The sequence below is a fragment of the Corvus moneduloides genome, chromosome 2, assembly GCF_009650955.1.
Source record: "Corvus moneduloides isolate bCorMon1 chromosome 2, bCorMon1.pri, whole genome shotgun sequence".
Classification (NCBI taxonomy): domain Eukaryota; kingdom Metazoa; phylum Chordata; class Aves; order Passeriformes; family Corvidae; genus Corvus; species Corvus moneduloides.
This window is the reverse complement of record NC_045477.1, coordinates 98,481,432-98,496,613: the sequence shown is the minus strand read 5'-3', so window position 1 is coordinate 98,496,613 and position 15,182 is coordinate 98,481,432. Positions and strand designations below refer to the sequence as shown.

At 36.9% G+C, this 15,182-nt stretch overlaps 1 protein-coding gene across 5 annotated transcripts in view; it reads left to right on the top strand.

The window, feature by feature from the left end:
* The window catches only part of ARHGEF7 (Rho guanine nucleotide exchange factor 7), a 117,755-nt gene that overhangs the window by 72,482 nt on the left and 30,091 nt on the right, over window positions 1-15,182 (top strand). For all 5 annotated transcript variants that reach the window (XM_032100545.1, XM_032100546.1, XM_032100548.1 and 2 more), the window contains 4 exons: window positions 2,847-2,969; window positions 12,311-12,449; window positions 13,329-13,388; window positions 14,549-14,695. In XM_032100545.1, the coding sequence (XP_031956436.1) occupies window positions 2,847-2,969; window positions 12,311-12,449; window positions 13,329-13,388; window positions 14,549-14,695 (469 nt within the window). The remainder of the gene's footprint in view (window positions 1-2,846; window positions 2,970-12,310; window positions 12,450-13,328; window positions 13,389-14,548; window positions 14,696-15,182) is intronic.

Here is a 15,182-nt window from a genome sequence, read left to right as displayed (position 1 = left end):
CCCATCATAATTTTTACAGACCATTACTTCTCATGTGTCTTCTCTGCTGTCAGCTTTTACGTTCAAGACATGCAAACTTACCATTGATGCTTCATCTCCTTCAAGAGCTGGAATTCTGCTGTTTGTCTTTGTGTGGGATGAGATGGAGAAGAGGAGAAAATGCCACCCTGATAATTTAGTTTCCAGGTTGTGGCAGGTTCTGCAGGCGGCTGCCTGTATAAATATACATATATTTATGCACACACACATATATATGTATAGCAACATAGATTCCTTCATGAGTGACACCCTTATGGTACCTACACAGTCAAATGAAATTTAGGGAGATCTGCTCTTTTCCTTGCAAAAAGAAAGCATAAATGCTGATTACATTTTGTTACCTACTTTTCTTTTTAAATTGCCTCTGTTAGTCTCTGTTTAAATTTATTTGAATTAATCACAGTTTCCACAGCCTTTCCCAGAACATTTTAACGTCCACTGATCCCAAAAGTAAGGCAGGTTTTTCAGAACACACAGGACATGATTAGACATTCTGAATTGTCACCCTTTTTCTGTCAGCTGCCGGTGTAGCTTTAGTCCAGTTCTGATTGCTGGTTTTGATCAGTCTTAAAATTAACCTTGTTGTTCAATTGCACTTAATTTTTATTTCTTTCTTCAAATTGCCATGCACTGGGCACCCATTGTAAGTCTGGAGAAACAAAACTGATAGCTGTTGGATGCAATTCCAACAAGCAGACAATGTTAGGTAGTTTAGATATTGTCATATGGTGACTCCTCTGGCGTGTGTACAACAGCAGAGGCTTTATGTTTCTTTTACATTTGCAAATAGAATTAAAACAAGTATCTGGCCTTTTTTTAACTGAAGTTGGTATAACATGTGTAAATATTGTATAGTATGTGTAAATATTTATATGTGATTCCCTTTTAATTAAAATGCTGAATATGAGAAGAATGTTGGGATGAAAACTTCAGAATAAACTGTAAAATAACTATGCTCTTTATGGAACACATCAGTTACTAAAAGGTTTATATGATGTGGTGATAGGCATTAAATTGATGTTTTTCCAGCAGGTAAAGGAGGTATAGATAGTTTATCTGCTGAAAATAGTAGAACACTTGCACTAATGCATGGATTAGAGAAGTGAAAGGGGATGAGTTACCACCCCATTATAAAGTCTATGAAATATCATAATTCAGCAAAGAATGTGCAATATAAAGTGGCAATGCATGTGCAACATGTGAGAGAGAATAATGTCAGTCTTTGATTCTGCTAAAAGAACAGCAGACTGAGAACACACAGATGTCTGCTTGGTGCAAACAGCCATAATTCACCCTCCACCCCCATCACTACAGTATGAAATGGGAATTTAACCATTTTTAGTAACTGTTTATTGGAGCCTCTTGCTATTTAATACTGAGTTATATGCCTCGAGTATGTCTTCAGAGTTTTAGACTTTGGCTGCATCTATTACTCCAAGAATGTATTATTAGCTCATGCTAGATTTATTAAAGGGGACCAGCTGCTAGGCAGGAAATGCTTTTTGGCAAGGCTGTAAGAAAAGCATTCCCTCAGTATGCTGGGGAATGCCCTTGGTTTTCCCGTAAACACCTGCAAAAGCAGCCACTCTATTGATTTCAGATATTGATTTTAGAATTTAAACTAAAAAAAAAAAAAAAAAAAGATGCAGACTTTTATATGAACCCTAGCCTTTGATATAAGGAGTGTTGATAATGTGGTCAGTGTTTATCTGGCATGATGTGTTAGCTGGGGATTCAGCTGTCATTTTCTGGGTGTCTGTAATGAATGTTCCTTTCAAATCAGGGAGTGTTTCCCCTGACTCGCATTTGGAACACCTTTACAGTCAATTTTTACTTCATTTTGGATAGTCTTCCCGTACTGTGCAGAGGGACTGAACAGCTTAATAGGAGACCGACTTACTATTTTGGAATTCGGGGGAGAATTTCTTGGGATGAACTTTGCATTTTGACTACTATGAGCAAACCTAAGGACTGGGACAAGATGACTGTGTTTGAGCAGAGTGGGAACGTCCCCTGCCTGGAAGAGTGATTGTCCTGGAAAGCTGAATGGTTTATTTCCTCCTGAAGTTCACTGGAGTATCTATCACTTTTTTTTTAGAGGGAGTATGCTAAATATTGATGTTTAGGAACTTTCTGTGCATGTCTGGGACAACTACAGAAAATACTGACTTTAAAAAAAAAATCTTTTTCAGGAAAAAAAATATTCTTCCAGAAAGAATTGTTGGAACTAATCTTAGAATGAAGCTCTTTGACTGTGCTAACAGTATGTGCATTGAGTACTTAGTGAGGGCTCATTTAGCTTTACAGCTAATGTGAAGAGTGAAGTACTGGTTTTAAGAGTAGTTAAAAAGATAACAGCAAAATCCACTGTCATATCTTGCAAAGAAGCAAAAATTTAGCATGTTAGGAGATGCAGCCTTTGTGCAAGGAGAGCAAGTGCATGGAGAAATCGAAACATTTCATCTTGCACATATTGTACAGTGATTTAGACAAGGTGTCAGGAACAAGTTTGTAGTCTAGGACTGATGAAAGCTTAGTGGCCCATCGTCTAGTTAACTTCGGTGTGGGTTATACAATTGATCATACGGCCTTCTTCTGAAGAGGCTTAGTCCTTCAGGTGGGAGCTGCTCTGCCACCCTTATGTTATTGCACAAATCCAAAACATGGTCCCCTACCAGCCACTGTGAAGAAAATTAACTCTACCCCAGCCAAACCCAGCACACAATATAGACTGCTTTTCTGAGAGTTCATTTATTTCTCTGTCTGGTTGATATTACACATTTCCATCTTTATTGCTCTGTTTTTAGGTTGCCTGAAGCTCAGCAGAGGGTTGGAGGATGTTTTCTAAATTTGATGCCACAAATGAAAAGCTTGTACCTTACATACTGTGCCAACCACCCATCAGCAGTAAATGTCCTCACAGAACACAGGTATGTTAACTTCGTGGTCTTTTGAGTCTGATACAAAAATGTGTGTAACACACACTTGAGTTGTAAAACTGTGGTGGTTGCTTTTTAACATGTTTGGTGTGGTAGAACTTGTTTGAGAAAAAAAAGATTACACTTTTTAAAAAAAAGACAAAATGCCCCATAAAACAAAGCTGTTTCATGTGATCAGGACAGCTTGTCACTGTTGGCAGTCTATTATCAACTATTTGAGAGATTTTTTTTCATTGAAAGAACACATGCTGGACTCTGAATATGTTAAACTTTACTGATTATCATCTTTGTTTTAAAAATGTTGAGATCAAAACTAGTTTGTGAAATTATGGCATAACTGACATGACTTATGCTTCTTAGACAGTTGGTGCATTGTAACTTAGCCCTGTAAAAGCCTGTGTATACTTAACTTTATAGTGGTATTATACCCTCAGCTTTACTTCTGAGTGATGTGAAAGAAGTGTGAGTTTTGCAAAATTACTATTTTCTGTAGGAAGTAGGATGCTTAGTTAACACGATGTAGGTTGCTCAGCTTTTGGACAGACCTTAAATTTGCATAGAAGATGCACTGTATCACCTTGAGGGAAAAATACTGAGGTGAGAATTTGATGGAAGAAGTCAGCTTTCACAAGCTTTTGCTATATACTTTTATTCTGATGACCCTTGTGGTGAAGCAGCTGTTATTTTGGGTTATTTATGCTTGCTTGTGGTGCAGGATAGAACCATGACTTCTTGGAGGTTAGATATAGGACAAATTCTAGCAGGATATATGTTCTTTTTGCTTCACACACCCCTCTCCTTTTTGTCTTGTTGCATTGGACTAAAGTAAAGATATTTGGAGGAAAGATATTATTTACTCATAATATTATGAAGATGAAAAACCTCCTAGTTACCAAATACTCTGAACTTTCATTTATGTTAGTAATACATGTAACTATATTCCAACCCCAGCTGGAAAAATCAAGCTGCAAATTCACATAACAGTACAGGCAGAAAGAAGGTAAGTTTTTGTAATTAAAATTCAGCAAGACAAAAATATGTTTAAACCCCCCTGATGAAATCCCTGCGTGCTTACTTTCTTTCAAATGACCCTCTTCTAGTACCATTTTCTGTAAATGGTTTTTAATACTCTTGGGCTTAGGTTTTTTTATTTGAGTCTTTATGCTCTTTCCATACAGAGGTCTGGGATTTAACCATAAATGAAAGATGGCTGTGATAGCAAAGTGATCAACTACATTTCTTTAGATTCAGGAATATCTGTAAAGGATTATCTAACTTTCAGAACTCAGAGAAGTGGTGGTAGAAATGTGAGGGAGAAAAGCTGTTTGTTCTGCAAATGGAGAGGAGAAGCATTTCTTCTCTTTCATGTTTCTTTTTGTGTAGGTTGTCCTAAGAAAAAAATTCAGCTTCAGGTCTCTTAAGTCAGCTTGACACCAAATCCTGGTGGAGACAATATAAGTATCATAGAAGAGTTAAGTAATTTGGATGTGGAAGTTTGTTCATATGGGATAGCTCAAGGGAAGAGAAGTTGAGATAGACAATTTTCTGTTGAATGCTATTGTGCTACCAGGCATGAGTCAACAGAATTGCATCCTGTTCTTTCTAATTACCCCACTTTTGTTATTCTAATACCTTAATTTTTGTTGTTCAACATTACTGTAGGTAGCAAGTGGCTTGACGAAATATTCCTGTTGAGACAGCTGCCATGAAGAAATCAAAAGGGGCTTTAAGCAGTTCAGAATCTCTTCCTCTCAGAATGCCAAAAACTTTTAATTACATTGTTTCAAAATAGGGGGGAAGAGAGAAATAACAAACTGGTTGGAGGCATGAAGAAATTAAAAATACTCAGAACTGTCTCTTTTTTTAGCTGAGATGGTTTAATGTGTAAAAAAATCTTCTATAAACCTTTATTTAAAAATTGCTGTGAGGTTTGAGGATAGCCATGATTGTAGTAATGGTGAAACAATTACACTGCTGTTCATTCTGGATAAAATACCAAGGTTTAAGGTTTTTAAGAAAAGGCAATGGTATGTTGGCTGTTTTGTCAGTATAATTTAAGAAGAGAGTCCAAACCTGTGTGTTTTAATACTAGCAAAAATAGGACAAAGAAATAGGTGTATGTGGAATACTTGGATTTTAGTATCATATTTGTAGCATCTGTGCTATTCAATAGCATTTTAGAGAAAAAGAAAAGGCAACTGTCTGGAGCAGTTTGATTTGGAACATAAATTCTTACTGCCTGCAGAAGATTATTTCTTGCCATGAGCTCTGTGCAATTAATAAACTGAACACATAAGCAGTACCTGTACCTCTGAAAGCCTTTTTTTAAAAAAAACCCTAGCAAATAATTTTAAGTCAAATTCTTATATCACAAAATTAGTATTTTCTACTCAGTTTATTAGACTACTTCTTTTCCTGGGAGCCCATACCAACAACAAAAATCTTCTAGATAATTTCTCTAGATTAAGATTTATAGAAATTCTGTAAAATATACTATTTTTACCTTTTTTTTTTTTTTTTACTGTCACTGACTAAAAAAAGTTTTAAGGAAATTGGCTGAAGCATTAACTGTATTGTTTCCTTAAGTGATTGGCTCACATTAAGATTGTTAGCAGTTGTCTGGTTTGGTGGAGCATTACATATGGGGGTTTTATATGTCATTGTCTGAGCTATCAAGAGTATCAGTGTTGTAAGACCTGTTAAAATGTTGTTGACACCTTGTAAAGGATCTGTGTGTATGTATAGGTAAAACATGGTATTAGCGTGCTCAGAATTACTGTGCACTTCTAGACAAAAACTTCCTTTGAATAGCATTTTTGTGAAGTAGATTCTAAATAGCAGTACTTGGGATGGGGTTGGACATCTAAAAGGGGCATTGAATGTGACTTTTTTATTTTTTTTTTCCTTTTTAAAATTTTTAAATGCCATCCAGTATGAATGCAAGTCTGTTTCCTCTTTATCTTTTGTCATTTGCTTCTTGATCATATTCAGCAGCAACATGGAGGCTTTTATTCAATTAATACAGAATAAGGGGTTGTGCGTGCATAGATGTTCATGTATGTGCATGTTTATGTAAATACACAGTCTGGGCCAAAGGGGATAAATTATGTTATTTAAAGAATAAGACATTTATCATGTTCAAACCTTCAAAGCCACAAACATCTTTAATTTCATTAAGTTATTAATAGACTATTAAAAGACTATTAAAATCATTGGAGACCTGAGGGTGTATGAACGTGAAGAAATGGGAGTAAAACCTAATGCAACCCATACATGAGTTCAGGTTCCAGAGCTATGTGGTTCTGAAGTCATATTTGCCTCTGAAAATCACAGCAACAACAAAATCTTTCTATTAAGTTTGAGAACAGATTCTCTTCTTGGTTCCAGTTGTGGCTTTGTAAGTTTTATCCAGGTGTTAAAGTTGGTATGCAACATAATTTCTCCAATTTTATGCTGTCTTGAAATTTGGTAGGTACTTTGTCTCAGGAATTGTTTTGGAGCTATTGCATACTTTTTTCCAGAGTTTAAATTCCTTCTGCTTAAGGAACCAAAAAGGATTGAAGGATTAAGTAATTTTTCCTCAGATCTGTCATTTTATCTTGTAGTTGTTTCTTAAGCCACTGGCTAGAGCTGAAGAGCTGGATTTTGCTAGGTATGGTTGGGTGGTGCTCTGGCAGAGTTTGGCATGTTCCCTTCTCATAGTGGCTGTAGTGCCACTGTACACCATCCTGTTTTGTTTACTTTATTCCACAACAGTCCCAGCTTTTTGGCTCCATTTTATCAGGTTTGATTCTACTATCTTACAGTTTTGCTTGAAGATCCCAGTTCAGGTCTAAGGGTAGGTGTTCCAATTTTGCTTGCTGGTGAGACCAGTACTGCCTTGAGGGTGTAGAGTTTAGTTAAACTAGCACTGTTCCTGTGCATGCTTCTGATCATAGACATATGCTTGCCTTCCAGTAAGAGAAGGAACAGAATGAGCAACCGAAGGCGTGAAAGAGTGAATTTCCTGCAGATTAAAAAACCCAGTTGGATACAAAGTACAGAAATGGGTAATTGCAGGAGAAGGAGTGCCAGGAACATGAAATGTTACCTATGTGGGAAAGATCACAAGCAACAAAGTTCAGCGCAACGAGGAAGTCTAGCAAAAAAAAAAAAAAAAAAAAAAAAAAGGCAGGCAGAAGCTAGGACTGGGACTTCCTGTGGATGATATCCAAAAATGACAAGAGGAAAGATATTTGTGTATGGGACTTACTGAAGGTTGAATAACATAATTTAAAAAACCAAATGTAACAGTCCCCACTAACAGTGGACAAAAAATTCTTTTGAGGAAATATGGACAGTACAGACCCAATGTAGCCAGCATCAGGTATGTAATTTTGGAGGGGTAGAGTGGGGTGTTAAACAGTTTTACTTTGTTTAAACAGCAGTATGTATATTTTAAAACAAAGAGAAGAAAAATCTTCCCAGAAGAAAATTTAATTTGATGAAGAGGCAGTTGAAAATTACTAACACACCTGCTTTTTTTATTTTGAAAAGTGGCAAATATCAAGCCAGTTCTCAGCAGTAAGAAAGCTATTCAGAAATCTTTACTTGTTGAAACATTAATTTTCCTAGATTCTTCTGTTCTCTTAGATAACATGTCCCAAACATATTCTACACTTGCATCACAGACCTAGCAGTCTGGATAAAATTTGTGGAGCTGGAACATCACAATTACTCTGAGTAACTGGAGCATGGAATACAGATCAGCCTGAGTCAGAAAACTCTTTGTGCCTCCCCCACTTTGGTGGATCCCTGAGCCTGCAAGTGTGCAGGCTGATGTCATACGCCAAGCAACAGTCCCCGGGAGAGGAGCTTGACTGGGAAGTTTAGCCCTAGGAAATTAAAAGCTGCAGTTGAGGGGTTGCTGAGCTAAGCTGTGTCACGACGCTCTCAAAATGCGGTGCCTGTGTGCAGTCCTCAGACCCCTCAGCAGTGATAGCTCGTGCTCCATCTATTACAAACAGAGACCTCCTTCAGAAGTGTAAGTTGTGATTTTAAATGTATAGATTTTTAGTTCCTGAGTCTGCTTTCCTTAAGGTTCAATGGCCTTTTTTTTTTTCCTTCTGTTACTTGCAGGCACATCTGAACTTTGTTTACTTCCCTCTTCCATTTTGATTTGCAGCTTTTGAGGCAGCTGTACTGAGAAAGATTTGAATATATTAATAGGGCTTAAAGACACTTTTCATAGTGACCTTTAAAATATCTCAAGCTGTGAACTAACTCTAGTCTGGAGTGGGGAGAGCTCTTCAGCTTGAGATTTCAGAATAAATGAAGCACAGCATTTTGTATGCTTCTCTGCATTTTATTGTGTAAAGTGACGCAAGTAGTGAATTAAAAGTGTCATCTGCCTCTTTCTGAAAAGCTACTTGCTTAGGCAGTTGTGACTGAGATGATGATTTCACTGTTCAAGAGATTTTCCTGTTCAGCTAAATGATAGCTTTTTAATTAAAACATACTCTTAGCTGTGGACTGGTTTCATTTAGCATATACTGCCTAGGAGACTGTGGTACTTGCAGGCATCAATTGAAATTGTGACATGAAAGAGCCATTGTCTTTGGCAAAGCAGCTGACATAGACTGTTTTTTATGCTGCAATTAATTAAAAAATGGTTGTGAACTGTTGTCATGTTCAAACAGTATTTTAACCCACTCATTTATTTTTGAAAGCAAACCCTTCCATTATGTCCTGTACTGTATTTGTCATTTGTGACTAAATGAAAGACACTCACTTTAAGCTTTGGGCTAAAGTAACATCCATATTTTGATGGATATTTAATGTCCACAAAGCTGCAGAGGTGCCACGTTGGTGTAGCATGAGTAGAATGCTAAGGGGGTCTGCATGATGGAACTTCCCAGACAAAATTTGGGGTATTATTGTATTAAAGGGATGTATGCCTGTATTCAGACTAGGGCTTGAACAAGCTGGCATGTCAAGACTTGTCAGAGAGAAGCGCAGAAGTGTATGAAAGAAAACATTGTCCTCTTGGGAATGTTGGGAGGAAAACGACGTCATTCAGTTTTAATTACACCTATTAACACTGCTCCCTGGAAAAGGCTTCCTGATGATGCCTTTGCTAAGCCTGTTTTTCAGGACTTTGTGTACCTTTCAAGTGAGCTGAGGTTTAAACTTGCTCCATAGGTTCCTGTATTGTGATTAAGTAAAAAGGGTGATGATCAACACCAAGTACCACTTGAGCAGAGGATGGCTTAACCACAGAGTGTATTTAGTTAAAGGGTTTTCAGAGTAGACAATGAAAACAAGATAATACCAGGTTTTTATTTCAGGTTTCCAAGAAGTTGATTTTAATTCAAGCTATAGTGAATTTTTTCCTGGTTTTTTGCACATCTATTTCATAATGCTGAAGTTGAAGAAATGGAACAACAATAATGAAAATAAAAATGTGAATATGAGTGAAATGGTAACCAAAGCTCTTCCTACTGTAGAAGCATTAAAATTAAAGAAAAGGGGGAGAGGGAAGTGCAAGCATTGTCTTCGCGGATAGCACAGCAAATCCTATTTATATAATGCATTTATATGCACCCAACAGTATGGAGATGGCTGAAGAAATTAGGAATGGGGGTTTTTGCCCCTTAGCAGTCTAAGGGCAAAAATGAGCATTGTTCAGAACAGTGTTAAATTGAGTGGCCTGTGGTATTTGAGATTGGCACATCCTGTGGAAAATGCAGCTATGTTGGGGTGAAGGAGAATCTCTGTAATACACTTACGGATTATGCTGCCTGAAATGGGGAAGAGTAGTAAATAGTTTTAAAGGGCAGAGTTGGTAGAATTAGGCAGCAGGGGCTGCATCTGACTGAAGCAAACAAAATGCAAAGAATGAGTTTAAACAGCTACTACTTCTTGATTCTTGTAAAAAATGTCTTTAAGAAGATGAAGTATGATGAAGTATCAAGTACTGTGTGTAACCTGACTTTATGGTGCTGAAATGGGTTGGGGTGATTACAGATGGAATTAATGGATAAAACAAAAAAGCAGTCACTTGCATGTGATTGGTGTCATATACATGGAGAATTGAAATTTAAAACCTATGAGTGCCTTCTGGCAGAAGGGCTTTCACAGGTGAACTTTGGTAAAGCTTTCTGTGTAAACTGGGTGTCATACCTTTATTACTTACTGAAAACAGTTTCTTTCCTTCTAACTGAGTCAGGAGGAGGAGAAGTGCCACCACACCATAGCCATGCAGCCTGATGCTTCAGTGAATTACCCTGAATATTTGACCTCGAAGTAGCTGGTAACACCATAAACCCAAGACATAGTTACAAGTCAAAATCTTTATTCTTGTTTAGGGTACCAGTGCAGTCAGCTGTCAAGTTCTGAAGTGGTGTGATTTTTATGCTAAGCAAGGGCTGTGACTAAGAAAGCATTAGGCAGAGTAGATCTTCAGCCTCCAGGTATTCAGAACTGGCCAGCTTTACTTAATTTTAAATTTAAGCTCAAAAAGTACTTGAGTTTATCTGTGTTGCATTATTATAATTCTTTATGCAAGGCATTGTAGGAGGTTTTTCAATGTGTTTTAGTTTTGGCTAAAACCTGTCTATGTCACAAGCTGATTTAGAAGGCCTGAAGTTGCTGATACATCCTGCTTAAGAGGGATGCAAGGTCTTTCCCAAGTGTGCCCAGCCCTTCTCTTTGCATCAGTAAAATGCACAGCAGGTGTTGAGAAATCCCCTCACCCTCTGTCTCCACTCTGTAGTTAAGTGCACCTGAAATAGCTCAAATACATGCACTGAGGAGTGCCTGGTTCTTGTTAGAATGGGGACAGAAAGCTCTTGAAAGAGGTGGTGTAAAATTATGATGGGCCTGACAATTCAGAAACAATGCTGGATATACATAAGCAAGGTAGTATAAGTAAATTCCAATTAACTAATCTGAAGACAAGTAAACTTGGAATAAACTATGGAAAAGTACCTTCTTTTCTGTGAACTGGAGGAAACTTCAGTGTCTGGGAGGAGGGATGGTGGGTAAAGCACTTATGTTGGGATGGGAAGGCCACAGTTCACAGAACTGACTCATTTAGGTTGAAAAAGACTTTTAAGATAGCAGTGTTGGGTTAACAGTTGGATTCTAAGTCCACCACTAAACCAAGTCCCTCAGCACCATGTTTGTGTTCTTTTTCTGTTGTCTTCATCTATTTGGACAAATGACATTAATAAGTAGTGTCACTTGTTCTGAAATGGGAAGGAGTGCATGTGTGTCTTGAATGCAATAAGAGGTTACATTTTCAATAAACAACATTCTGTATTTCTTTTATTTAGATTTTTGCCTTTAGAATTCTGTGTTCTTTGGCAACTTGTATTTTATGAAACCTGGCAATCAGCCCAGATGCTGCCATATCTTCTGTTCCCAATGGAGAGGGCTCATTTTGTTCTTGGTAATTTAAACTTGAAAAGCTAGTCCTCCTCCACCATAGTCCTCTAAAATCTCTGCTTCATAAGCAGAAGATGCAGCTATTTTGTTTCCGTGATAGCAAAGGGAGCTGAAATTCTCACATCTGGTGCTTTAAGTGAGTTGCTGTAAAAAGTTGAAGGGCTGGACCAGCTCTGAATTATTCAAATACCAAAAAATATCTGGAGAGGGGAAGTAGCAATTCATGATACATGGAGAGAATGGATTTCTTACAGTGGCTTTGCTGTCAAAAGAAGTGTGTTGTATAAGTCTACACGTAGTGAAACCCTAGCTCATTAGGGAATAGACTGCGTGGTGATTATTCCTACCATTTGTATGGATGTTGGTCATTTTTTTGCAGGAACACCTTGGATGTGAGATGAGGTCATTAAGTGTGGGAGAGAAAAAACTTCTGAAATGTTCTGTCTTCTCATTCTGTCTGTCACCATAAAAATACCTATTTTATTATATATAAAGCAATTGACTCTTGCTTGTGTATTACTTGTGTAAACCACCTCTAAGGTGGTATGTAATTTTACTAGCATAAAGAGCTGAGTAATAAAATACAGCTTTATTCTGTAATTGTTGCTTGAATGATGGAGCATTTAGGAATTGTCTTTGAGCACTGGTTGTCTAGAACAGTGGATTTGATCCCATGTATGTTTTTCCCTGGATGGACCCCAAATCTGCAAATGGCTTTTGTACCTGTATTTTATTTAATGCACAAACTTGGTCACAGCACTTAGGTTGTACTTGAATTAATTTTTATTAGGCCTCCTGTTTTATTGTCATCTTCATTGCAGGTGAAAGACTGAATCATGAATCCAATGTAATTTATTTGTGTTGATAATTTAATCCTAATTTGCTTAAATATCTTGTGTACACAGTGAGGAACTAGGAGAATTCATGGAGATGAAAGGTGCCAACAGCCCTGGGATCCTTGTACTGACCACGGGCCTCAGCAAACCTTTTATGCGTCTGGATAAATACCCCACGTTACTCAAAGAGCTTGAAAGGCACATGGAGGTATATCTTATCAGCATTTATGTTCCAGCTTAATGATGATTTGACAACAATTATTTTAAAGGTACATGTCAAACATGATGGGACCCAAAATTACATTTGTTTGCTCTTCTGTCAGCCTTCTAAACTACAGGCTGCAGTGGTTTATGTAAAAGTCAGTGCAGTGAAACTTCCTGTAAAAGCTAAACATTTAAAATAAAACTATCCAGAGAAGCTAATCATCATTCCTAGAATAGTCTTATCACAGTCTCTAGTTGACTTGACATTGAATGTGTCTCCCGCACACTCAGGCCACTTTATCTTGTAGAGGGAGTGCTGCTTCTCACCTCAGCATGTCAAACATATTGGCAAAATAGTCCCTCTGACTTTTAGTGATTGCTGTCCAAAAGTGATGTTTACAGGAAGAGAAGGTGTTTGAGGACCTACTGTTTTCACCTGTTGCATTTTATAGGTTAGATGTTTGGAGTGTGAAAAAAGAGAAAAGTAGAAAGCGTGAGGGTCTTGTCACACAGCTTAGTTTGTCATCCAGTGACAGCAGAACATGTTTGTTAGCCTGTAGGGAATCACCTTTGTGACAAAGCTAACCAGCCAAACAAAACTCTGTAAATACTTTCCTCTTAGGATTTCAAAATCTCTTATGCACTAGGTCTTGTAAAACTTCTGTGGCTCTATTTTAAGTATCACTAGGATTGTGCTAAGGAACTGCAGTTTTACTGGAAGCCAGACCCAGCAGTGTTAGATATAAGAAGGCCACGAAGAGACCAGATCAGTCTACAACTTCAATTTTGCAAAATTGTTTATTTGTTTTTACTTAAGCCTCTAACATTTTTTAAAATTAATTTTGCTTGAACTTTTAATGTATGTTTTCTCCATTGTTTTTAGGATTATCATCCGGACCGTCCAGATATTCAGAAATCCATGACTGCCTTCAAAAATCTTTCTGTAAGAGTGATAAAAGAATAGATGATGTATTTTAAGTAGAATGTTTTCTAATTTCATCTCCCTCTATTGCTTAAAAAAGTGAAGCTTTTTCATAAATGTGTAGTAAATTTTCAGAAGCATGAAAATCAATGCTGTATGTGGGCAGAGCTAGGGATGGTAATTTGTTGGGGAGTTATAGCAAATAGACTACTGGTATAAGCATTGTGCAAAGTATTCTGCACCTTTTTGTCTGCCCACTCATCATACTTCATCTCCCTGTCTACTAGTGCTAGCAGGACTAGTGTTCTGAAGAAGAGCTTCTTTACAACAAATGAGTACATGTTCTGATTTTTTTTTTTTTTTCTAAGTGCATTCCTTCTAGGGGAATGGTGTTGGATTTTAGAGAGAGAGAGGCTGAAGAGGAAAGTGCTAGTAAAGTTCAGAAGATGCAAAACTTCTAGTAATAATTGGAACAGGAAGCCTAATTTGAACAGATAAGCTGCTATTGTCTTTACAAAAAATGAAAAACTATGCCTCAACTGCAACAAGCATATAATTAATGCAGTCTCAGTTACAATAAACTTAATGTGTTGTGCTTTGTGTTAGAAATGTGTGCTGCTGATAACCTGGCACTTTTTATTTTTTAAATCAGAAAATTTAGTATTGCTTGTGTTCAGAAGAGGTTTGTGGATTACATCCTATTGGGTACTATACAAACTAGAGCAGGTTGGAGTTACTTAATAAAAGTAGGAACACCAGGTTATACACATTCATGGTTTGCACAGGTGGCATGTCTCTTTTTACTGAAAGAAGATGCTTTGTTGTATAGACGTGTATTTCTGACAGCTGTGTTACTCTTTTCTGCTGAGCATGTCCATTTCTGGTTAGTCATACCAAAATTTGAAATATAAAAGAAGGAGTAATTTGAGTAACAGCACTATGATTGAATTTGAAATAGTAATTGAAGTCAGTGTATTGAAAAGTCATAATACTTAACTTCGTAAAACTAGTTTATAAAAAATATTGGTAATAGTCATCTAAATGAAAATGCTTCACGTAAGGTGCTGTCTTTTGTGTATTACAAGCACAGCAGTAAATACAACTGTAGTAGTATTTTTACCTGTAACTCATTCCAAATTGGTAGAGTTTATAGAGATGATGTTTTTCCTGATGTTTGTTAGGCACAATGTCAAGAAGTACGGAAACGGAAAGAACTTGAACTGCAAATACTGACAGAAGCTATTCGTTGTTGGGAGGGAGAGGATATCAAAACACTTGGCAATGTGATTTACATGTCCCAAGTCATGATTCAGTGTGCTGGAAGTGAGGTAATGTCCTTCTCATCTTTACTGTCAGTCTTTCAACAATTTTGAATAAAATTCATTATAATCATTATGCAACAGAAATGGAGTGCTTCAGAGATGGTAATCTAAGTTAAAATCTTTCTCTGTTGATTTAAGGCATTTTTTACAAAACCTGAAATGAAATTCCTTGAAGATGGATGGTCTCATTTGTAAAATTTACTGAAAAGTGACTGAATACAGCAGTTATAAATATTGTAAGATAATTTTTGCAGGACTTTTTAAAAAATACATAATTAAACAAGATTTTCCATGTGTTCTTAAGTTACAGGATCATTTTGCATAGCAGTTATTACAGTGTGTTTTAAATAGCAAAAGGTTTAAAGTTTTATATTGTAAGGTGTCTGAGACAAATTTTTTTTTTTTTTGCTGTTTTGGACACCTTGCTCAAGTAGTAAATTTTGAAATACAAGCTTGAGAACCAAATGATCTTTGAGAAAAAGAATAAGAAGAT